This window comes from Hylaeus anthracinus, unplaced genomic scaffold, assembly GCF_026225885.1.
Source record: "Hylaeus anthracinus isolate JK02 unplaced genomic scaffold, UHH_iyHylAnth1.0_haploid 11989, whole genome shotgun sequence".
Taxonomy (NCBI): domain Eukaryota; kingdom Metazoa; phylum Arthropoda; class Insecta; order Hymenoptera; family Colletidae; genus Hylaeus; species Hylaeus anthracinus.
The window spans coordinates 11,350,328-11,375,524 of NW_026534337.1; the positions used below are offsets into that span (position 1 = coordinate 11,350,328).

A 25,197-nucleotide genomic window follows, 5' to 3' on the forward strand; every position below is an offset into this window, starting at 1 on the left:
CGAAAGGAGTGAATAACGAAGGGTTTAATCGGGGTTAATCGCCAGGGTCGGGTATCTTTGGAATGTAGGAATGTAGTTCGTATGAATTCGTTCTAGGAATGTAGGGTCATGCAGTTTATATCAAGGGCTCGGTTAAGGAAAAAGGCCGCCGGCGTTGCCAGTTGCCGAGTCCGGTTCAGCCATTTGTAATTTTCTGCTCGATGTAGCACACACTTCCTGGCATGATTCACAGTACTTTTAGCTATTTGCTGAGCCCTGTCAGAAGGATATTTCATTTCGTGGCCAGAGGAAAGCTGCGTTTCAATTTGCCAGTTACTCTCTACTTTGATCGTGCGAACAAATTATGTGTTAATTAAAATCCAAATACTCCACATTTTCGAGGCCCAGACAAATTCAATTAAGCGGAACTCTGTTTCGCGACGTGATTTTTAATTCAATTTAACGAAATTTCATTGAATTTAATTGAGTTTCATCCAGAGCTCTGAATCATATAGATTTTCATTTCAACATATGATATTCACAATTAACCGTGAAACGATTTTTGTTGGAAATTCTAAGGGGAAGTTACATCGTGCAATCGATTACGAGTTGTCTTTCATCGCGACCTACCTTCATTCGTCACTTTCACATTGAATGAAAATGAATTAGGTGTCGATTCTCTTGCACCCTGGTGCAAGATGTAAAGGCACACGATGATACCGAGTGTCGAGGGACTCCAGCAATTAGAGGGAACAAATTCTGGGAAAACGCGCGACTCGCCGCGGCTCGCGTGCAGTTACGTTTGCATTTTAAAATTGCGCAATTCCGAGCACGAAACTCGCCGGGGTCCATCAACGTGCCGGACGAGCGACGCGGATCGGTAATAGAAAACCGGTGGCGGTTGTTTGCCGTCGAATTTGCATTGTAAAAGGAAAAAGCGGTCGAGCGATTTCTCCGTGAAAACGTCCCACACGAGCGACGAAAGGTCGGCCGGTGGCGCGCACCGTGCGCCACACGATCGTGCATAATTCAGGTTTCTGTCCCTCGGTCGTCCTCCGCCCTCCGTTCTCTTTTCTACCCTCGCGCGACGATCCTGCGGCCTGCCAGATAAACTCCAGGCAGTATTTTATTGGCTGGTTGACTTACGCCGCGGAAAGTAATTTATGTTTTGAATATGCTAAAACTCCTCTCATAAATATGAAACAAGCGTCGAGGGAACCCCGCCCCTCGCGAAGATAACGAATTTTACAAACGGTCCAGCTCTTAATAACCCTCTTTTTCTTCTTTCCTCCCGGCAGGGTACGTTTGCTCCCGCGTTATTCCGCTCCCGTCCATCGAACGATATAAATTCCGCGACACGGACGACCCGTAATTATTCATCGTAGACTCAATTACGCGATCGCTACGAAACCCACCCTCCACCCCGAACGTATCCCTTCTTTTTCCTTTTTTCTACAAACCCTCTCGGAACAGTGTTTTCGTTTAGGATGGAGGGTGTTCCGTGTCTCGAGCGGAAAGAATCAATTTCTTGTCCGGCGTTTTCTTAAGGGATTACCGTACCTCGGGGTGGCGCTCAAAAATGTAGGTCGAAATCAACAATTCCTATCGCGGTTGATGGTATGTTTTATGTAAAGACCGATGATCGTCTTTTGTACACGGATGTTTCGGAAATACTCCTTCAAGTTTTCGTTAAGATGGATATTCAATTCCGGTCTCTAGATTATCTCTCGAACGATGCTCTCGTAGACAGATTATGGAGACTTTGGAGGGTAGTCCTAGCCCACAAACGCGAGTCGTTAGGGAAACTCCTGATAGCAATCTGATCATTCTTAAATTGTATTGAAAATTTTTAAGTTTGAAGTTGATGAAGGTTTGTGGACCTTGCAAATTCGCGAATAGTGTTGTATAGAAAGGGCATTACTTTCGGGTCTAACGTTTCGTTTAGACTTTTAATCGAACCAAAGTCGAACGTCACCGACCTGGGAAAGTTTCATAAAAATAGGGGGTAGGTCGCTTGATGGTTGTCCCTCGTTAGTCTCGAGAATTGAGGGTCGCAGGTCGAAAAGGCAGCAGGCTAACTACTTCTATATTGGAACTTGATCCGCGACTGAATGGGCGCGAAAATTCAATCGAGTACCGACGCGGCGGTATATTGTGCAAATGAAAAAAGATGAATGCGTCGCGTGTGGGTGGGAGGGGGTCTGACATTCGGAGTAATAATTTTCGCTTAGAATCGACGCGGTTTCCGATCCGGCGACGTCGCGATACAATCGATGACGAATGCAGGATACGGGTAATCGGATTAAATAAATTGATGGATGGATCCTGCGGTGGCCTCTAAATCCCGACGGTACGCCTCCGTGATGTACGTTGTAAAATAAATCCGCGAGACGCGGATGCGGGACCGCGGTGTCCCGACTCGCATTAATTCTTGGTCGAGTCGTGTTTACGAACATCTCGACCCGTTGCTTAGGACTTTATCTATGCTAATCGACCAGAAGCCCCGTGGTAATTAGTTTCGCGCGACGATTGCCGCGCGCAAAAAGATCGAAACAAACGGTTGCACTCGGATTTGGCTCGGAGCCGAATCGGCGCTAGGCGACGCGGAACGTATGCAAACAATCGTATTTTCGTCGACATCCCGCTGTTCGTCGGGCTTGTATTTCATTATCTTGCGCGGAAGAGTCGTGGGTGCGATTATGATGCTCTTCCAACACTTTCGATGCGGACGAAAATAAGTAGTCGTTCGCTACAAATGTTCTAATATGATTATTTTGAAAAACATATATTTGTGGTAACTCATTCTATACGTAACACGATTGCCGAACAATAAAAAAGGAAAACTGAAAAATAATAAAACCAACCATATATTATCAGTTGGACGCAAATGTGTGTCATCCGCAGCGAAAGTACTAATGAGTCTGAATCTCCCAAAAATTGTTCGTGTACTTTGCCATTCAGAAAAAATATCGTATACGAGAGTCCCATTATCCGAAACCTGCTCAACGTCCTCCATATATCCTTTTAGTTTTGATTTTTGGAAATCGTGTGCGATTCGATCCCGCGGGAATAAGGTAGAAGAGCTGGTAAATCAAGTCCCGGGATTTTATGGATCCGTATATCAAGGTCTATGTTTTACTAAATCAAAGGGCAGGTGGCCAGCGCGAGCATGTGCCATTGACAAAGTCAAAACACCCAATAAATTATCCTCCGCCCAATTACGTTTCTTTCGCGTCAGACGGAGAGGTGCTCGCGCCCAGCAAAGTGCGCTGGCGTGCAACTGACGTTTAATCTAACGCGGGGGACGCGCCCGCGATACACGGTCCAGCGCCGAGCACACTTTCCGTTACAAAACTGCTGCCAATTAAAGCTTTGGTAAGTTCGCAAAGTTCTCGGCTTTGGGACGTCCTTAGAAAGCGCGAGTTTCGATTAATAAGCACGACTGAGCGCGTCGTACGTTTTCCTTGCGTTCGTAAAACATCCCTCGGGACCCAAAACGCAGGTGCACCGCGAACAGGATGCAATCTCGCGATAGAGCACGCTTTGGCGAGTCGAAGAATTTATTTTGGGGTGCTTGATTCGGTCAGATAACATTTTTGGAAGCATTTGGGCCGTGTACTTCCTAATCGGAAGTTAGGAATTTTTGTACTTTACTCAATTGTTCCTAGTTCCGGTATTTATCCATAGAATTTCTTCAACAAAAGCTTGTTTTCTTCGTAAAAGCGCGATCTATACGTAAATAAGAATAAGAAACTGGATATAATTGGACAGTCTCTATTTTTTCATGGCGATGGAAGAAATTTTTGTATTCTATTTCAGCAGAAAAAAATCGAAGTTTCTCATGTATATATTGGCTCGTCACACTTAAACTATTGACCGGATTGTTAAATCTTAAATGTAAAGGTATCTCAGAAAAAAGTCGAAAAAGAATTCAAAAATTCATATAAAAAAAGCCTATCCATAGAAAAATTTTTCATTGCGATTTTCGAGTTCAGCAGGTCAAAATATATACGAAAAAAATTATGCCTTTGAATGTACATTTTGACTGTAAGCTAGTGTAATTTAACCTCCTAGAAGCTTCCTCCACTTTCAATTTCAATTCCTTGCATCACCGTAATTTTACTAAAAAGAGAGCGTGTAGTAGGTTGACACCCTTCGTAGGTTTCCTCGTGAATAAACAAACAGCTTGCACCGCCACGACACTGCGATTGTAAATTTCGGCCTGATCAGAGGGTGGGGATATTATTTCGCGTAATTTTCGCGGAACGGAAAAGAAGTATGCGACCGATGTCAAGGGCCAACCCATTACGTATCCTTCGCAATTGCAGTGGATATTGAAACGATTTATCACAGGTGTCCGTAGAGATCAGCTGCACACACCTAGCGTTCCGCATTCGGTCGGGCCGCGGCGGTGTGTCGGAGTAACATCGCAGATTTATACGCCTTACGCGGGTATCCATCATCGCTCTTTCTCGGTACACTCGTCGGTGGTTCGACGAATTCGGTACGAGTTTCGAAAATTTTCCGCCGATGCAACGAACGTTTGCATCGACGCAGACCTGCGTTCGCGTTGCTGCACTTTCCGCGGAGCCGCTTCCCATTGTTCGTAATTAGGGGTTGATAAAACTCGATACGGCGCGTGCATTCGGCTCTCGTTAAATAGTTGCACACTTCCAGCCATTTCGCAAACGTACGATTTAAAATATTCGGAACGATCGCTTTGATTTCATTTTTAAAATACAGGTGTCTTGCGACGCAGGTGTTACTACCTCCGTGATTGAAGGGAATATGTACGCAACGAATGGACTGCGGATTTTATGCGTACGAAGAGGATACAGAATGTACTTCATTCGAGCGATGTATCGTATTTTATGATGCACTCTTTTTCTTCGAAAAATTGCTTCCAAAATTCAGGTGCGTCTTATACTCGAAATTAATGTAAAGATGTCCAGTGTTTGATTTAAAATTCCCGCCAGTTCTTGTATTCGTAAAATTCGCACTGCACTAACGACTTACATTCCCTTCAATCTGTTCTTGAAAATAACGTAAAAATCCGTCTGCAGCTGAATCGATCCCGATTTCCCTTCAGAAACCCTTACCTACAAGTACCCCATCCACTTGCCAGCGGAGATCTACGATCGTTGTAAATCTTCGTCCACTCGAGCTTCTCGGTATTCCTGCCCCCGGTCGTTGTTACCTTGCTAGGACACGCTCTCGATAAGATTGCGAACCCATCGAAACTTCCCGACGAAATTTCAGCTCCTTATCTTCGAGCGTCGACATGCTTTCATCATCCTTCACGTTATCGTGCTATTCGCAACCTTCGCGCGCTTAAAATTCCGCGGCTCGCTGCGAGATCGCGCGCAAATACATTTCTAAGCGCTTTAATCGGTTAATTCGTCGCGAAACTGAATTCCGCGTTACGTGACCAGCGTGTGTAGACGGTTAAAGCCACGACTACTTTCAGCCGGGGTTTCGAATAATACTAGGCTCGTCAGGCTCTCCTAATTTCGCTTTGTTGCTTTTTTCTTTTTCTCCTGATGCCTTTAGGCATTGTTACAGTTAACCATTCGTCTCCATGCACATTAAATAACACTGGCAAGTCCTTACTTCATCGATTTTAAAAATGCTGAGATCCAAGTGGTCGTTATATTGAACGATACCTGTAAACAAACCCTAACGCAAGTACGAATTTAAACGTTATTTAAATTGAAATATCTCCTAAACGATTAGTTTTCCGGCATACGTAGATCAGTACTTCTTTTTTATAAAGAATGTCTAGCTGTATCGCTCGATGCATAAATAAGTACATCGTTCTATTAAAAAAAATAACGTCCACGTCCACGTACGGAAAAACTAATAGCACCAAACTGTGCTTCACTCGATACCATTTAAGTTTCCTACGAAACATTTTTCGCTGCATGCCACAATATCGAAGTTATCAAGATGTCAAAATCGACATCCTGTATATTATTGACGAAGCTGCACGTCCAAATGCTAGTCCAATAAACAAGTCCAGAGCTGCGTTTTCGATTCGACTCAAGTATTCGCGGATCGATTAATACTCGAGCGAAGCAATAGTTACCTGCTACCGAGGAACAAATTTTTAAATCACCCGGTTATAACCGATCGAATTTGCTTTAACGTATTATAAAAAGAACGAGGCGAATATAAATCGACTGAAAAATCTAACGTGGGTTCGACACGCCTGCTCTCGATTCTTTTTCGTCGTTCTCTCGTAACGCGACTCGATATTTCTTTCGTGTCGGGCGTTAATAATACGACCAAACCCACGCATTTCTCCCGGAACAAATAGAGTCGCTCGATTCGTTCTTCTTGTAATGGCTTAACAGGTGGGCTTTAATTAATCGGGGCCCGAGGTTCGCGCAGCGATGTAGTCGAAATAATAAATATTGTCGTTTCGCCGGGAGCGATTTTCATTTCGCTTCAATCACGAGCCCGGCCAGACTTTGTTTTAATAGAATCGTTATTCAACGAAATCGATAAACGTCGGTTATTCAGCGACAGGCAATTCCGCTTAGCAAACTAACAAATGAACCCGCGAACGTTGAAATAGAAGTCTGAGTAGATTGATTTTTCCCTGGAGCGACGGGGGAACCCAAGGTGATCATTTTTAGGTTCAAGGCACTTTCATCGACAACCAGAAATGTATTCCACGGCGATCGATTCGCGGTTCCGCGTTTATCGAATCCGCTGTATCGGGGGGTGTCCCAGCCAGAGCTGAGTTAAACGCGGTGAAAAATACTTCAAACGGTATTTTAAATAATCGCTGACTCGAAAGAAATGCTGCTTTGATTGAGAAGCATAAAGCGAATACAGTCTTGTATGCACTTTGAATATTTCTTAGCCGTGGAAATGAATCGAGGGTGCAAATAAAATTACACGCAAAAAGTCACTCCGTTGGACAGAGTAGAGTAACTTCTACTTCGAATACCGTGAAAATATATTCAACCCCCGAGGAATTCTTCCGGGAACAATCGATCTTACGAAGCGCACAATTTTCCCAAACGAAGTAATAATTTTTTCGATCCCCTTCCAACCGAGTGTTTTTCTTCTCGACACTCTGCCCTGCCATGAAAAACAAGCGAGATGTTTATGGTGGTCGAGTCACGCGGGACGCCCCTGTATTTTTACGGCATCGCGAAAAACCGTGGCGTCGGTATACGCTCGGGTGAAATTAAACAACCGCGAGTCCAATCTCAGATGCGGTTCCGAACAATACGCAGAGCGATGCCTGCGGGTGGCGTATAACATACACGATAAACCGTTTTACGGTGACAGAGACGAGCATTATTGCGTGCTCGTCCTCTCGAGGGTTGCAACGACAAACCGTTCTTTGTCGTAACGACGACGTCATAAAATGGCAAATGCGAGGCGAGGTACACCGCCGTTGAAGTTGTCCGCTTCCCGGGCAATCCGACGCTTCTTTCTTTGATAACCGACAGGGGAGAAATGGCATACACGAGGAATGGAAAGCTATCCAGTTCTTTTCTCGATGCTGGACTCTCAATCGGACAAATCGTCGCGGGAGATTCTCAATTGGAAAAATCGCCTCTACGAGAAACGAGGACAGTAATAACTTTTTATAGTCAAAGAAACGTGGATACATAGGTCTATTAACCCTTTGCACTCGAGAGGTGACTCACAATCATCACTAGGTTTCCTTTAGGTTTAATTTCTTTGGAACTCGAAGTGTCAATAAAATGATTGCCTTTGAGGCAAAGGTGTCCTGATTTTCAAATCTCAAATTAGAGATCTCATTTTCGAAGTCAATATAATCTTAGCATTCGTGACAATAGAATGCTAAGAAAGCATCTCGAGTTGCTGGTAGATACCAGAAAGAAAGGCCTCGAGTGCAAAGGGTTAATTTTGTAATATCCTACGAGGACATTCTGTAAGAATATTTTATAATAATCCTCTCCAGATACCTGTATCTCTCTCCCTAGAGTAATCAACTTTTCAACGTCGACTCGATTCCTTGAATTTCCCCTCTCGATGGAAATTCCAGTTTTACGGGGCTGGTATTTCCGTAAATTCAGTTGTTAGAAAGTGATTCTATAACGAGCCTCGATCGCGCAACATCGCACATCAATGGTAATAAATCTGTTCGTTAATGAGTCGTTCCGATTCTGAATCGTCCACTTTGATGTTCGAAGGACGCCCGGTGGAACTGGGCGTTACTTATCGAGTAAAGAGCGAACGATAATCGCTCTCGGTGCGCAAATTCAGCCACGAATTATTTCACGTGCATGGCAAGGGCTGCGCGCCGTATTTACGATTGAGCTTCGCACACATCTATCAACTTCCGTTCGATTATTTTTCGATATATATTTTTAACGAAAAATCCCGTTGATGGGAAGTGTCAAAATGCAAAATTCATGGTGGAGTAATTGTTTGTGTAGACAAAGAAAAAAAAAACAATTAAAAATGTATAAATATAATTTTTAATAATTACTATTTACGGAGTCTTGTGCTCGAGGAAATTGATTTAGAAAATTCGCGGGACATGCGCGCGATTCCCCTCGAAGTTTATACCAGCGTCTGACCAGTTACTGGGTCATTCTACTTGCGGGGAAGTAAAATATCGAGTCGGGGTAGTGTCAACTGCTTTAATTAGTTTTAAGAAGTTCTACCTATGTATAATAGTTTGAATCCTCCATTGAAACCACCTCTTACAAACACTTTCGCAAGTAGAATTACCCAGTAATGGTCAGACACGGCACTCAAGAATCGTCTTCCAAAAATTCTCAAAGGCTGCTCGTGAACGAAACCTCGCACGAAAACGTTCTTACGCGTAGAATCACTGATCGATTCCCTTACCTAAGAATAATGCAAATTATATAACAAACGTATTCAAAGCTGAAACGAGTCACCGACCGAATTTAACCGTAGCGCAGCTCCTGTCAGTCCCTCCCCCGCATCTGCCAAACACGTCCAGCGAACATGTGACCAAAGTTCGTGAAAGGAGCATTCCCCCCTTTATTGATTCCGTCTCCGTGCCTAGATGACGACGCGATTAATTGATCAAGCGGTCAGGGAGGACCACCGCGACGTTTGCCAGAGACGTTGTTAGGGTCTTTCAGGTTCAAGAACCCTCCTCTACCTCTGGCGTGCACGACATAAGCTCTCCCTCTCTGCGGAGGGTCCTCGTTGACCGAATAACGAGGATACGACGTTGTCCTAACTTCCGTCGAATTTACGCCCAGCGAACGGTGCACGAGCGCTGGGACCACGCGGACATCTTTGGTACCTTGTGATTTATCGGCAAACTATGGATCGAGAACCCGAGTCACAAGGAGACGTCGAAAGTTTCACCTACGGATCAGAAGTATCGATGGCGCCTCGAGGAATCGTCAGTTTCCCCATTGGTAGCTCCAATCGAGCCAGATGATTAGTATAAATATAGACGATTAGTATAAATATAAATCGAAGAGGTCGATTACTAGCACGATAAGTAGCTCTCGAGTTGCGGACGTCGTTTTAGCGAACTGTTCGACCCGTCGCGAGTCCCCGGTTGATCTCACTCTCGTCTTCGATCCGTCGATTGACATCCTGAATTCGTCAGGATTTTCTGGAAATGCCCTGGTCGATAGTAATTGCGAGGATATATTTCTGAGGGTGAATCTTGAATTTAGGATATTGTTGCGAAGAAGGAAATTAAATGAAGCAACGCACGACTTGGTCAGCGCGTTTGACCATTGACGCCAATTCTACTTGCAATGATGTTCGTAAACGGATGCGGCTACATAATACGAGTAGTTTCTCTGTTGTACGTATTTCAACAAGTAGAAACAGTTCGAAGAGGACCAGAGAATTATATCCTCGATGCTATGAATATCATTCTTGTCTGATCAGGCACGGGTAATTACACTGACCTTAATTTTCCTCGCATTCGAAGCAACTCTTCTCAGCCCAAAGTCACATTACCAAAAGGTAAACGTGAATTCTATGCCCCTACGGATCTCACGATTCCCATTTTCGGACTAGCGAAAGAACCTGGTGGGTTTGACTCGCGACAGCTGGAAGCTACAGGGTAGACGGATTAATTAACGGGCACGAAAGGTTAACGCGATTGGGCACGTGGTATCGTATGTCCAATCTATTCTGCACACCCCCCGGGGGATCGGGTATGTTATATATATTGCAGAAATTAATTAAACCTGTCGTACCTGTGCGTCTTGGTTTGGTCGCGTCAACGGTTCTAGGTGTTAATTATAAACTGTGAGTGGATTAGAACGTATCGGTGAAATAATTCATTTGCGAATCGGAGCGACAGCAAACTGACAGAAGTAAGCGAATACAACGGGGCGTTGTGTTCTGGTTTCTGAGAGGTCTCGACAGTGATTACGTTAAATAATCCAAGCTCATTTTGGATATGAACCCGCGCCTCGCGAATTTTCCTAAGCCGAGAACAATGACCTTTTCCGACGATACACCTCCGTTCTATAATATTTATTCCGACGCGGCATCCTGCTCGGCTGTCGCCAAAAATAAGTGGGAGCGATATCGATTACTCAATTCGAGTAAGAGAACGACGAAAAGGTTAAAAAGAGAACGTTGAATGTACCGATTCGCGAAATGAACCACAAAATGGTACGCGTCGCGGGGCTACGAAGAATCTGCGTCTTCGGACGAAAAGCTCCTTACAGTCGGATAGCACCAGTACCGTTAATCCTCTTTCTGCCTCTGGATAGCAGAGATTATCGGATTCTCCGCGTTTATTTCTCCTCTTTGGCCGCCATTCCTATCGAAATTTAATTCGAATTTGGTTCCCTCCGTGCTCCGTTATCGGGAAATAAGAAACGGAGCCAGTATTTACAGACACGTCTGTGTACGTGAACGCGAAACATCGCCGAAACTCGTCTCTCTTTTTGCCATATACTCCGGGTATTTGAAAAATTCCCTTTGTGCAAACATTCGCGCAGTTTCGTATCGATAAAACTTCTTTCGTTCGGAAGTTGTTGGAATTCAATGCGCAGAGAGTATTTGGCTCGTTTGAGGCATCCCTCGGCACGGTCGGAGTCTATATAACGTCGGAAGTTGTTCCGTTCTCGTTTTTCTCCCATTTTTAACGGGGCACGAGTTAACGAACGTTAAATATTCGCTTTTTATGACGCTCGCGAACGCGAATCCATCGATGAGCTCGGTAAACGCGTGCCTCGCAGTTAATGCGTATCGACGATCGTTCAATTTTCAGGCAATGTAGCTCTCGTCGAAGAATAATATTTATCGACGGATATTGAATCACGGTTGGCACATATACATTCCACGTTAATGCCCGGTGACCGGCGAAAATATTTCGACGATGTAATCGGATTGCCTGATAAATTGCATTCGCCGATCCGCCTCGAGCAAGTACTCCGCAAGTATTATTTACTTCGGCACAACACCTCGTATCAATGATTCGTTAAATACGTGCGTGCTCCTCTATCGCCGGCCTGCCAGTCGTTCGCGTTTGTTCGGTACACTTTTGTATACCGTGGCTGCAAGATCCCTGGGTCCCGATTTCGTGACGCTTTCACTGTCACGCTTTTCCGATCGTAGAGAAACGAAATTGCAGCCTTCTAGAAATTCTCGCGTTAATGAAACACTACAAACAGTACTCGAGTTAACGCTTGGCATACGGGCAACGTACTTGTACGTTTTTCCTAGTTCTTTTATCGAGTTACTTGGCCTTCGAATTCCTGCTTCCACAGAGACAATGTTGCGCGTGCGCAACCAAAAATGTACGGAGTGAAACATTTTTCATACGTAAATTCCGCGGTGTTCCGCTTCACAGAGAAAAATGCTTTGGTTGGTACCATACCGCGAAGAATTATTAAAGTCTTATCAGCGCTATCTGTTCTTGTTATGAAGAAATATTTTTGAATACATATTAGAATCATTAAAAATCTATTATCGTCATTTCGTAGAGATGTCGCTTTTTTTGTCAAAATAATCATAGAGTATATTTTTACGTGTAAAATGAAGTAAAAGTTTCGTTGAGAAAAAACGAAGTAGGTCTCGATTTATTGCGATTTTACCAAGTGTTAAAGTGTAGGTATCCATCGATTGGGCAACTATTTTTTGAACCTCGATTCAGAAGCTGACGGAAACGAATTTATCGTATTTAGTCACGCAGGCGATTTATAATAATACAGTCCGTTTACCTTTGTATCGGAAATAATGTTTTATTCAGTACTGTCTTCCACCTCGTCGAGAATCCGTTAGACCGAAAAACGGTCCCGTTGCAGAGAAACGTAACGTTTCTCTCCCTCCGCTCGGTTCTTCTGGACTGTTTTCGTCCCAGTCGCAACGAACCCTTAGGAGCGTAGCCCGTGGCGTTCGAGTAATTCAGAGGGTGGCGTTCGCGGCGCGATAAAAGTAATGCCCGGCGCGTTGTAAACAGCGCGTAAATGAAAAAGATACGAGACGGTAGTTGGATAGTTAGAGGAGCCTCTTATTTTGCTCCCTAACCCAACCCACGGCTTCGCGCGAACTCTCATAAACTCATAAAGTTTCGTCGTACGTCTAGCGGCTCTCTGTTCCTCCTATCTCGTTCCTCCGCCACCCTTGCCCGTGTTCGCATTTTCTCGCGCCCCCGCTGCATCATTCTCCGTCCTTTCCGCGTCAACTATTCTTTCTCTTCGTTTCTATGCAATAGTTCGCTCGTCGCACGATAGTTCCCCTCGAAAGACGACGCTCCTCCAGAAAAGCTCGATGGAGGTCGACTTGTAACTCGTGACACGAAGCGAATATTGTCACGATTCAACTTCGTTGGAAATTCTATGGAATAAAGATTAGGAATGCTAATAAGTCAAAGGAGCCTATAACGGACTCTTTTAATTTTGTCGTGCGCTCGAATTGAAAGGATTAAAAGAATGACAATCTCGAAACGAATACTGTTTATTAATTTTTACTTTTATTCCATTGAATTGTCAATGTTTCATTTTTTTTTTTCAATTACCCTAAAAAAATTCCATTTAATTCTAAAGAAGCACCAAGTTATTAACGTTGAGGTTCCCGAGCAATCTAGACGTGTAGTGATAGACAATACGTATAATTTAATTTATTATCAACTCCGCATAGCGCGGAAATTCGTCTCGGAATTGTCGAATCAAGAAGACAAATTGCCGTTTTGGGGGGAAACTTTGTTCCTCAATTTTGGAAAATATTTTTAACGACCGCGGAACGGATCCGTCGTCCGTAACAATTCCGCTGGAAACGCGTCATTAAATCGGAAGTTGGCGCGCTTGACGACGGTGTTCGTAGTAGAAAAATCTAGGGGGATGCTCGAACTCGTTAATTCGGAATGGCGTTGTTCGACGCGGGGCTCGGAGAAAGAACAAAACGAGGCCTGGCCACGTTCGTCCTAATGAAAAAGTTAATTGGTCTGTGTTCGCGAAATAGGAGGTCTCGTCGCGATAGCGAGCCGTATAGAGCGGTACAACGTTCCGTGCGAGCTTTTCTAGGAAAGCTTCCCATTAATGCGTGCACGACGGCCAATTAATCCCGAAAGCCTATTTTCCGCTTCGACGTGCCGCGCAGCGTTCTTTCGAAGGTACACGCTCGATACTGGCGGAAAGATAACGAGGAGAAATAAAAATGAATCGATCATTCGTCGTCTTTGAAATGTTATTACGCCACTTGGATAAAAAGCAGAACTTCTGATCACAGGATAACGAGGAAAATATATATATATATATATGTCGAATTAAGTAACCTTCTCCCTTTCGAAGTCGGTTAAAAATGCGCATTAATTGGCTCAAGAAGTTCTCTCGATTCGAGCCCAAGTTTTATCCCGTTTAGCCAAATGAAACGGTCGCAGAGCTTCCGCAAGAATAAACAAATTACTTCGAGTGCATCAAGCAACGCCATACGTCTCCTTCGAGTGAATCCGGCCTTGAAAACTGCAAAATGCGCAAATAAGAAATTAGATCAACATAGCTGTTTCGCATCTCGAGCTGTCGAACCGTAGGAAACGAGTACGTAGGACGAAACTTTTTGCGAACGGTATAATACTACGTTCGTTCTAACATCGGTCCCACAGCTATTTGCATAAATTACTTCTCCCGCAGTAGCTGGTTAACAATTCTCGGAGATTAGAAGCTCGCCCCAGCCGTGAAACGGCACATCATGGACTTTCGACGCGGTAGACTCGCTCAAAGCGACGTTGCATTACTAGTCTCTGGGGAAGATCACGGAATGTTGCGGGCAATTTCCTAAGGAAGGGAATCAAAACTTGCGGACGGGAGCGCGTAGCCGTTCGAAGCTTTCGCTGAGCGTCGTTCGAGGTTGCTCGAGGGAGAGTTTCGCGAGGTGGATTTGATAATTTGCCAGATAGTATACCGCGTCGACAGGAATTCGAGAGTCACTCGGACGTTTTTAAGAAACGACGGTCAGGTTTACGTGGCTCTCGTCGAACCATGGATATTCGCCGCCGCGGGACGGCCGAGGAAAAAAATACTAAAAGGGATCGTCTACTCGGTTACCGGGCGCGTATTTTTCCTTCTCGAAACGATAACGATTAATCGCAGCTGGTAGCGTTTTAAAAACGGCGCATACCGCGTTCTTGGTACCGGGCACCGAATTATTGACGCAATTTCGTGGGCGGGCGAGCGGGGTTCATAAAAATAAACGAGGGCCAATCCGCGATACCATTCCCTGATTAAGCTCGTTAATTCAGCAGTAATTCGTGTATCCAGCTAGCCGTGGAGTCCGTGGCAGGGTCGAAGTCTGGGCAGACCACGTCCACGGGAACGAGAACGTTAATTGTGCTTCGGAGGTTGCCAGAAAACGGACAAGGCGAGAGACCTGGTAACGTAAGGGGTTAGAGCGGGACGGAACGCGCGCAATCATGCCGAGCATTCTGGGTCGTGTTTGCTCCGCCGCGAGGGCTTTTTTTCCCCCAAGATTAACGTTCCCTCTCTGCCAGCGATACGCACCACGAAATCACGGCACGGTATATTTTATTAGCTTATGGTGTTTGCCGATCGAGTTAGGTTTGCCGCGTCTCGACCGATCCTGCATCGATACCGAGCTACGCGTACGGATTCTTCTACGGTGCGCTACACGTAGAGTAATAAGAAAAATTGGAAAATTGCTCCATCGTATTTTATACAGTACACACGTAATGTTGATTAGTTTTTTTTTTTTTTTTTTTATTGAACGAGAACGGTTTATACTCGTTTCTCGGAGATGTATATGTAAAGGAGATGCACTGCTTTAAGTAAAGTATTGCCGCGGTTTTCGAGATGTCGATTAAAAAGACCACGCGATGAAGAGTAAAGAAAAGGACTCGACACGTGGGAATAATTGGTTAACAGCAATTAGTAGCAATGAAAGCGTATAAAGACTACTCGTAGCGAGGAACTGAGCCCGTAATTGATTCATTTCTCGTGTAAGTTTCAGTGTATTAAATTCATTGTAGAGTAAGCGCAACTGTGGTCTTTTAAAATCCTAGGAGAATATTTCTGTCGACCATCTGAAATCGATTCCTCGATGCTGCTTTGAATCAGAAAGGCGATCACGTCTGGTAGACACTGGGGCTAATTGTTTTCTGATCAACTTACAGTATACCAGTGGTATACCAGTACGTATCTTTGTCTACGGCGCGGTACTCGCGTACGATCGTTGGCGATTCGTCGCTGGGCTTTTTGTCCGATGACAAAAACCACGATTGGAAATCGAAATCGAGAGGGCTATCGGTAAAAGCTGGAAAGAAAGAAGCAGTCAAGTGGTGCGAGCATCGTTGGCCAATATCCGAGTGCCAGGGGGGAAACGTAACGCTATAGTTCGGCGATCGGCCATCAACGTCGTTCGAAGAAACGCGAATAACCTATTCTTTCACGTCTCCGCTGATGTACCGTAATTTTTTAGCCGCTCCACTCTTCGACACGATGACTTTTTTCCCTCGTCGACGCCACGTCGTTTCGGAACGTTTTTCGAGGATTCAACGAAGGCCACCACATTTTACTCCTACGCTTTAATTAAACCTCCACTGCAAGAACTTCAACTTATCCTTTGAAAAGAAAATTATTCCTTGGCTATTACACGTGCATAAGCTAATTGAAATTTGTTCCACGTACGCAGATTTCTTGGATTCTCTGAAGCAGACGTATTTATATTTCGAATTAATTCACAGTTCCATTTTAATTTCTTTCCTTACAGCGACGTACAATTTCTTCGAGCGATAAATTATCAGGAAAGAACTCCCCGAGTCTCTACAGTCCATAATAAATAATTAACCATGTCGCGACGCAACTCGTGCTTCAATAATCCTCGAAAATATAACCCACCCCGTTTAAGAGTACCTCGTCCGAATATTAATTCGAGCAGATCGCCTGTATCCGAGTCGCCAAGTCCGACGTATCGTTCGTGTCGGTTTTTAAATCGACACCGGCAAAAAAGGAAACGAGCAATCCGCGTATTTCTCATGCTCGGAATTGCAAATAGCGGTTCGTTTTAAATCCTGCGCCCGGGTCCTTCCGTTGTCAACTGTATTTACATGCGTCCGTACGGCGCGGCGGTGAGATGCGATAGAAATAAAATCGGCAAGCTTTTCGGTTTGCCGTGCAGTGGATGGGGGAAATCGAGAAGCGGAGATGGATCGACGATATCAGGAAAAGCAGGACGGCCGTAGCGCGTTGCGAATGGGCATCTCGTTCTAGACGTTAACGACGGGAAGTCGGACGGTGATCGATGTTGATTACGTTGGATCGCGATCGGCGCTGATTTCGATCGCGGAAATACGCGGTCGGGCGAATACAGCCCGCGTCGAAACCGATGCCCAATGCTCGTTTATCGACCTACTTCCGTCTCGTTTTTATTTACGCTTTCGCCGCGTTACTGGATAATGGTAAATCCGGTCTAATGGTTGCGTCCGTGAATTAACGCGAGTTTCCGCGTACCTCGTTACCGGCGTCCCCTACATTTTCATTCGCCCGTCGGTTATTATTATCGCGATCGTAAAAACGTGCACAGTTTCTATTTCGTTTGCGTGTCGCGTCGAATTGGGGGTTCTCATGGATACATTTGTCAAAAAACGGCGCATCCTATACATATGCACGTTGTCCCGTAATTTTTAGAATTAATCGGACGTTTCTCTTATTTACAACAGACTATCTTCTCACACGCGATTGAAAAACCTTCGCTGATCGGTTGGTTTAAGTCAAAACCGTTCCAAGTATCTCCCCGTGATCTTATGTAAAACATCCAAACGCAGTTCAATAAACTTCCTTGCAATTGTACTTTAACCCTCAAATACCCTAAGTTTCAAATTTGATAACGGACTTTTAAATCGAATTGTACAGTTGCAATTGGTTTAATTTTAATATTTGGCTGTATCGGAACGAATGTTTCGAACCCAAGCCGGTTAAGAACGTCTGTATCGTTTGCTCGAGAATGGTAACCAACGTCGTGTAACTAATGGTCGGCGCGCGGAGCATTTCTACGACGTCTAGCTCGAGCTGGAAGCGTTTGTTTTATGCACGATCGCGGGGGCGAAACGCGGTTCCAAAAGCCAAGAAGACGTCGGTGGGAATGAAAGGCAGGAACGAGAGGGAGACGTTCGGTTGGACAGGCTGACAGGCAGGCAGCGGGCAGCCTGGCAATGCATGTTACGCGAGTATGCGACTGACAGTAGCTCTCGCGCGAGCAAACAGAATGAAAAGGTCTCTCAGCCGCGACGTCCTCCTCCTTTGACCGTTCGGAGAGCGTCGCGACGCTTCCTATCCAGTCGAACCGAAGGACTCTACCCTCCGGTTTTTCGTGTCCTACGCGCTTTCGTTTCCCGCTCGGGAACCGAAACTTTGATGAAGTTCCTTCGTCTTGGCGAATACGTCTTTCGCCGAGATATACCATCGTTTCCCGTAATACGCGAAACACTCGAGAACGCTCCGAGCGATAACTGCGACAAGTTACGCGCGATAGTTCCCTCGTACCTTGTAATTTTCATCGCGTCGAGCGCGACTGCGTCTCGCGGAGAGTATTTGCGCAGCAATTTCTCGAATTAAAGATAAATAGCACCGGAGGAGAATTCCCGAGTTTTCGTACAATATTGACTTCGCTCGACGATAACGCAACGATAACAGCAATCGCGATAATAACCCGTAATGATTACGTTAAACGGGCGTTCAATTTGCTCTCTTTAGTCGATCGCTATTCGAGGCAGACGGCCTTATTAGGACTAATCCCGATTATAATCCGACGTCCTTAATCGCTGCAACTGTTTTCCTTGGGTTATTTCGTTATCGGAACGGCTAGATTTTTTCGCAACCCTAGACAGTAATGAAAACGACGAGGTAGATACGGAATCGAACTCGATATCCACTCCGTCGACCGCCATCTTCCACGATCGAAAATTCTTCCAGACCTTGTTTCCGTTCCCGTGGTCACCGCAGGAATTGCGCAAATTTCCCACGCGCGGGCGGAATTGATTCGCAGCGAAGCAGCCCATTCCACAACTGAAATTCCGCCGATATCGATAGTTTGCACGCAAATGAATTCAAGCTCGCGATCCGACGCTCCCGTTAGCTGTCTCTTCTCGTTTCTTCGCGTAGTCGTTCCTCTTCCGCGATCGACGAAGGAGTAACAGAATCCACCGTAGGCCGAACGTCGGACCTCCGTCCGATCCTCTAATTTAAATAGACGGGATGTTTCCACAGCGAGAGGGCAGGGAACAGCGCGAAACAGCTGGCGATGTGGAACAGGGAAAAAGGGAGAGGGGAAACCGCTGGAAATACGATTCCACGGGAAAGCGTCATTCTAATTTCGCCCGTTCTCTCGCAGCGGTTAAACGCACGGTCTGTCTGGCAATTATCGTAGGAATCTCGTCGGCAAGGAGTCGTCGTGGGTGTGCGTCGGTGATGCTGCCAACAGGACATTCAGAGTAAGCCAGCGCTCTGATCGAAGCGTGGGTTCAACCGGGAGTTCTTGAGGCTTAATTCGTCGAATTTAATCGTTATTCCCAACAATAAAGTAAACGTTACTCGAATGCGAGAATTGTGGACGGTCGCGGTTTTTCGGCCGGAAGGTTTATTGGAAATGGAATTGTTAGATCGTATTCTTTATTTAGAGAAAGGGTCGCCTTCGGGACCTGGGATTATAATTTGATGTATATTTAAGTGCTCGAACAGGGCTTCATACTTAATTGAATATGCGAGATTAGGATAATTGGAAATTGGAAATTGGGGAAAAAAATGAATAGTTGTTGGGGACTAGTTGATTATACATCTAATACATAAGTTCGTGCCCGATTTAAAAATGAAGTTCAATGTGTTAAATGTCAAAGAATATGATTTTATTATACAATTATGGGATTTTTTTCTACAATCTAATTTTGCACGTGATACTATAACCTATTCAGTGGATAAACCAAACCAAACAACAACGATGGAGTTGTCATAGCAACGTCTATGACATTCGCGCACGAACTTATGCAATCATCCCATAGAAATTCAAAGGTTCCTCTAAAAAATACGAAAAAACATCCCAACGTCATAACAAACGAGTCGCAGTTTTCGTATTTATAGCTCAGTTCTGCAATCAACGGAATTATTTTCAAATTCTCAGCCGCTGGGCATCCCATCGATTTGTACGTTATAGCGATAAATGAAAATTAAACATAGCCGCGATCGACAACGGTTAAACGGACTGTCTGCCAATTATCGTTGGAATTTCGCCGTAGAAGGAATCGCGGCGAGGTCGGAAACGTCGGAGCGCGTGGGTGATGTTGCGAACGGGATACCCTCGCCAGACCTCCGGCCTCCGAAAACGGGATTGAACGCGCGCGGGAGTTCGACGTGGAACGCGGAGGTAGAACCGGGAAATTAGCTGTACCCACGATAAATTGGAGTTTCTGATTTTCGTTTTGCGGTCGTCAACGTCACGTCCCCGGCGGCCATCCCTTCGAACCCACCCTTTCGCTTCTGGCCAGCCCCCGTTCTCGTTCCGCGCGCTCTCGCCACCGATCTATTTACCAATTTCTGATAAATTGAGTTTCGTCTTTCTCCTTCTTTTCTTCCCCTCTCACCTCGATCGTACCTGCATCTACGTCTCCGGATCAGCGACTGTTCGACGAGTCCGACTGGCATCGACGCCACGCGTTGTTCAACCGTGCGCGTCGACCTCGAAACTCGACGTTCGTCACGGTTTTCGAGTTTCAATCTCCGCGTTCGGTTCCTTCTAAGGAGAAACGTGCCGTAGAATCGAGGACGGAAATTGGAGATGATACTTTGTCATTGTTTCAGGGAATACAGGAAAGGATTGATCGACGGTTGCATTTGGGGGGGATGAGAGGGCTTCTAAGGGTGCTTAGTTGGCATTTTAATGAACAGGTGTACGCGTAGATCGAGAAATTACGTGTACTTTGTTCGACTTAAGGGTTTTAAAAAAAGTCAATTTTGGAGACTCGCTTCGTCGCCGCCATTTCGTACTAAAATTATAATATAACAATTTTTGTTTATACTTCAATACGTGTTAAATAAACCCTGTAAAAAGAAATCCTATTCATTTTGCGATACTCTCAAAATTAAGTATCAAAGTTAGGCCTTTCTTTCAGCCTCTAGAGTGGTGTTACCCCTTAAATTGGCATCCACTGGCTTTTCCGCCGCTGGTTTCTGCACTCCTATTGGAACGAATCTTAAAGAAAACCGAGATGACGCACAGAAAGACCTGAATAGACTGTTACGGAATCGCGAAAGGACGAGAATAAGACCTGAGCAGGAGAAGAAAGGAATTTGAAACATAGGGGAATGTGGAACAATCGGAGAAAGCAGGAGGATGAGCCTCGTTGAGCTTCTTTGAATTTTCGGTGGAAATAGAGCGTACAGTCGGCACTGTAAATTCGCGCCAGTTATCGATTGCTGATATTTGTGTTATTCGCGAGCGTTGTTCGTCCTGCGAAGCTACCAGGAACGCTTTTCATTTTTGCCCAACTCTATCTGGCTCATTCGTCGTCCTCGGGCGGTGCGATCTACGGGATTAGGAAATTCAATTTTCGGCCGTCTGTTTTGCCACCGTGTATCGACTGTTCCGGGAACAAAACCTTTTCCGAACCTTCCATTTTCGGATCGCTCGCGACTACTATCAACGTTTCGCTATAAGTTGCTTTCGTTCCCGAGCCGCTGAATCGATTAGGACACGTTTGTCTTTACGTATCGGGCCTCGAAATCGCGCGGATTTTTCTTCCAATCGTGGAATTCTAAAATAATACGAATCCGTATCCGTTGGGAGACTCGATATTTATTCGCTCGAAAAATAAATAAATAACAAACTATCTGGTTGCTGGCAATCTGTTATTGGACGCCACATCACGAGTGAATAATCGATACCGGGAGATTCGGGAGGAGAGTGAAATCCAAATGAATTGGAGGATCGCAGGTTTATTCAAAATAAAGCAGTATCGTGTTTGCTAATTAGAAATCTAACGCGTTGGTTATTCTATATAAATAGTACAGGATGTTTTTTACACTGTGGTTGGGTAAATTAATTATAATTTTCAGAAAAATAGAGATTCCCATCTGTCGATTAATAATTACTTATCTCGAAACAGCGAACTGCACCTCAAAGCGAGAAATTATTAATCGATAGTTGAAAATCGAATTTCCCTCTAGACTACAGTTAATTTCTCATACATTAATGAATAACCTTTATTGTATATGAAGAGTATCCAGCCGGAAAAGCTGAACTATATTATGGTAGCTTGCTCATAAACATATTAAATATTTCTTCGTTGCTCGTAACACCCAACAACATCGACCAAGAGAATCTTCAACGTTGAACATCTAACAATTGCCGATCCACGTCATAGTCCGTGCGAATTTAATATTTGGGACAAGCTTTCGTGAATTTTATAAAAAAATTGAGATTGCATCGATGAGAATTTTGTTTCGCGACGAGTAACAATTGAGAATTTCTGCCCACTCTCCGGCAGCTAGGAATATTCATCGCCGCATAGAAGATTGCCAATATCGGCGAATCGGATATTGGTGGCGACGAGAAACGCAATTTTAGGCCCAGCCTCGAACCCCGATAGTTTGCGATTTTACGCCGGCACGCGAGCCACGTTGGACCGCGTTCGATCGGTATCTTTTTGACGGCGACCAGACGCCACCGATCGCGCGTCGGTTGTTTTAATTTCGCGCAATCTTGATAACCTAAACCACCCTGACATGTTTTCCGTGCTCTACGTTCCACCTCGTAATTTACAGGGACGACCAGACCGCCCGAGATTACACGCGTTTCAAACTCGACGACGTCCATCAAACCCTCTCCGAAACCCGTTAAAACTTTCCGGATAACTTTTTAATTTTATGTAGAAACTGGATTGATATTCAGTGTTTCATTATCGCTATGTTGCCAGTGGCTTTGGAGAGCTGTAGAACACGATGAAGAGTTCATTTACAATTGTTGTAGGCCGATCGGTAGAGAATTGAAACAACGTTTTTGTGACAAAAAATACTAACGGCAAACCGATTGCAAAATTTATAAGCAAAAAAGGATAAAAATCACGATTTTTTTGCATTGAGTTGTTAACCCTTTGCACTCGAAGGATGACTCTCGGTCACCATTAGGTTCGACGCAGTCAATCAACCAGCAGTAATGCTTGTTCAGCTTTAATTATTTTGGAACTCAAAGTGTCAATAAAATGATTGTCGATGAGATAAAGGTGACCTAATTTTCAAATCTCGAATTAGTTTAACCTAAGCTAAGCATTTGTGGCAATAGAATGCTAAGGAAGCATCTCGAGTTGCTAGTAGATACTAAAAAAAAGGCCTCGTGTGCAAAGGGTTAATCTACGTATTCCCTTTTATGTAACTGCAAGATCGCTTCGCAGTTAGTATGTTTGTCACACAAAGATGCTCTACTGATTGGCCTATTGCTCTTGTGAACGACGATTTACGTTTCAAGGAAATTAGAATTGAAAATATTTCACGTACCGCGATTAATTGTAACGTACGCAGGAATTTTATGTTATGAAGCTTCAAGCATCTGGTGATTTTAGAAAAAAATGTATACAAACCCATCGTTCTCGCTCGGAGCGTACATATGGTTGAAACTACCTGTGGTACAAAGTAAGAGAAAACTATGGGAGAGGGGAGACGGAATCGACCCTCGATCGCGGCCAGGGACTGATAAGGTCGTCAGTCCTGTTTGAGACAGCGTGCGTGCTTTTGAAATCCGTCTTACGCGTGTACTCGGCGTAATTTCATATTAATTGAACGATTTATTTTCTGCGAAAGTGTTAACTCTCTGTAATGATAAAAACGAAAGTGTATCGTTATAAATATTGCGAAAGTGGCAGTGGCGAGTGTGGACTGTGGAGCACGACGACCGGGTTATCAGGAGCGGAGGGAAAAGGTGAGTGGCATAAGAAAGATGGGAACGAAAAGTGTGGTAAAATGTAAATATTGAAGTGCTCGGAATAATAGAATGACAAAATGTATGCATGGATATGAGACTGACATGGGAGGGAACTTTTGAAGGGGATCTCAAATACAGCTCGGGAAGTTAAAATTCATACCATGTTTCACACATCACCGTCAATTCGTGCAGCCATTATTTTCCCTCCTTTAATATTCATATCGCTAAAGGGAACGAGGAAATTCGAGGATATAAATTCTTTAGTTTTCTCGGGTGTAGAGACAACGGTTATTTAAAGACGAATACATTTCACTTATGTCGCTATGGTTAGCTTTCTAAATAAGTGAAAGCAGAAATTTGTTTGTTGTATTTACAATTGTGTGACGTGGGAGGTCTACGTATGTCTTTTAGGTTTATTGTGTACAGGGTATTCCCAGATTAAATGGCCAAACTCTAAAAGACGAATTTAGGACCACAAAACGAACAAAAATTTCCTCTAGAAATATGCTCGCAAACATTTCGTTCGAAAGATCGTTCATCGACTTCTAAAGTTACAGAATTGTAAGAATGAAAAGCAATAAAGATAAATTTATTATTTCGAAATTATTGTTCCTAATTCATAACAGAATAACTTCAGAAGTAAATAGCTCTTGAACGAAACGTTTGCGGGCATATTTCTACAGGTAATTTTTGTTTGCTTTACTGTCCTGAATCCATCTTTTAAGTTTGGCTATTAAGTCCCGGAACACCTTGTATAAATGTTCCTTGTTTCAAGCACTTCATAGTAATATTTGTTTCGCGTATTAATTAAAAGAGAGCCTTTCAACCAATGTCAAATATTTTGTCACGAAATTCGCTATCGAAAGAGCGAAGTATATCCTTTAATTTCTCTATTTGACTATTCATTCCGGTCTGAAAAAGCACACCCATCAAAGAATCATTAGGGAGAAGCTCTTCTTCGATCAGCACAGAACTTTTTATAACGACCAAGACCTGGAAACCCATGATTTGGATACGCTCCATTTCGTGTAGACATCGAATAAGTCAATTAAGAGTAAGAAAATTAAAAAATAAATGACCGCATGACTGCACTTTTCGTTGCTCGATCAACTAACTCTTCCATATCAATTCGCTCTGCTTTGATCTACATGTTCGCATAAAGTAGTATCCGCACCTGTGCGAGATTTAAATTCATCACAGATCGTTCCCAAAACTACGCGTAAACATTTTAAAAATAAGCGAACCTTGTTTTAACTCTCTGCCAATGTCCCTTCGTTTCCGATTGCACAATTACATATTCCGGCAACCGGAATAATTACCCACGCGAAATTACGCGCGTATATTCGCGAAACGCGGTATGCAACAGAGTTACATAGTTCAATTTAACGCGGCATATCAGGATCGATGACGTAATGCGCATTGATACGTCGGTGCATCGACAACCGACTCGGTCAAGGAAAATTTAATTAACGCTTGCGGTGGCTTAATTACACGCCCAGCGGTCGCAACGAACCGTATCGACGATTCTTATTATGCAAATCAGATTATCCCCCTGTTTCTTGAATAAAAAAGCCAGGACTTAGCCAGGACATTAGCAGTAAATAAATGTAATTTCCTCGATATCGAAGCATAGGAATTTTTCAAGAGGAACGCATGCACGCAACGTCGATTATCGTAAACGCTGGTTGTGAGGATTTACGCTGAAAGTCTGCTATTTGACGAATCGCGGTGTTCCCCCTCGCGAGTAGAGTCAATCGATATAAGAACTAACGGAAACCAGCAGGCAGTAATAGGTTGACGTGTGCTCTGCACACTTTGCGATTTCTTATTTGATTTTTTGAAAGTATCGGAAAA

The 25,197-nt window shown here is 44.2% G+C and overlaps 1 protein-coding gene across 9 annotated transcripts in view; it reads left to right on the plus strand.

Moving 5' to 3' along the window:
• LOC128887785 (band 7 protein AGAP004871-like) overlaps positions 1-25,197 on the plus strand; it is a 207,098-nt gene that overhangs the window by 65,878 nt on the left and 116,023 nt on the right. For 3 of the 9 annotated variants that reach the window (XM_054144109.1, XM_054144105.1, XM_054144106.1), the window contains exon 1: positions 23,150-23,340. The exons of 1 other annotated variant lie outside the window; for it this stretch is intronic. In XM_054144109.1, coding sequence (XP_054000084.1) covers positions 23,238-23,340 — 103 coding nt within the window. In that variant the 5' untranslated portion in view covers positions 23,150-23,237. Of the gene's footprint in view, positions 1-23,149; positions 23,341-25,197 lie in introns of those variants that run through there. 5 more of the 9 variants (XM_054144110.1, XM_054144112.1, XM_054144111.1 and 2 more) reach the window with 4 other exon arrangements.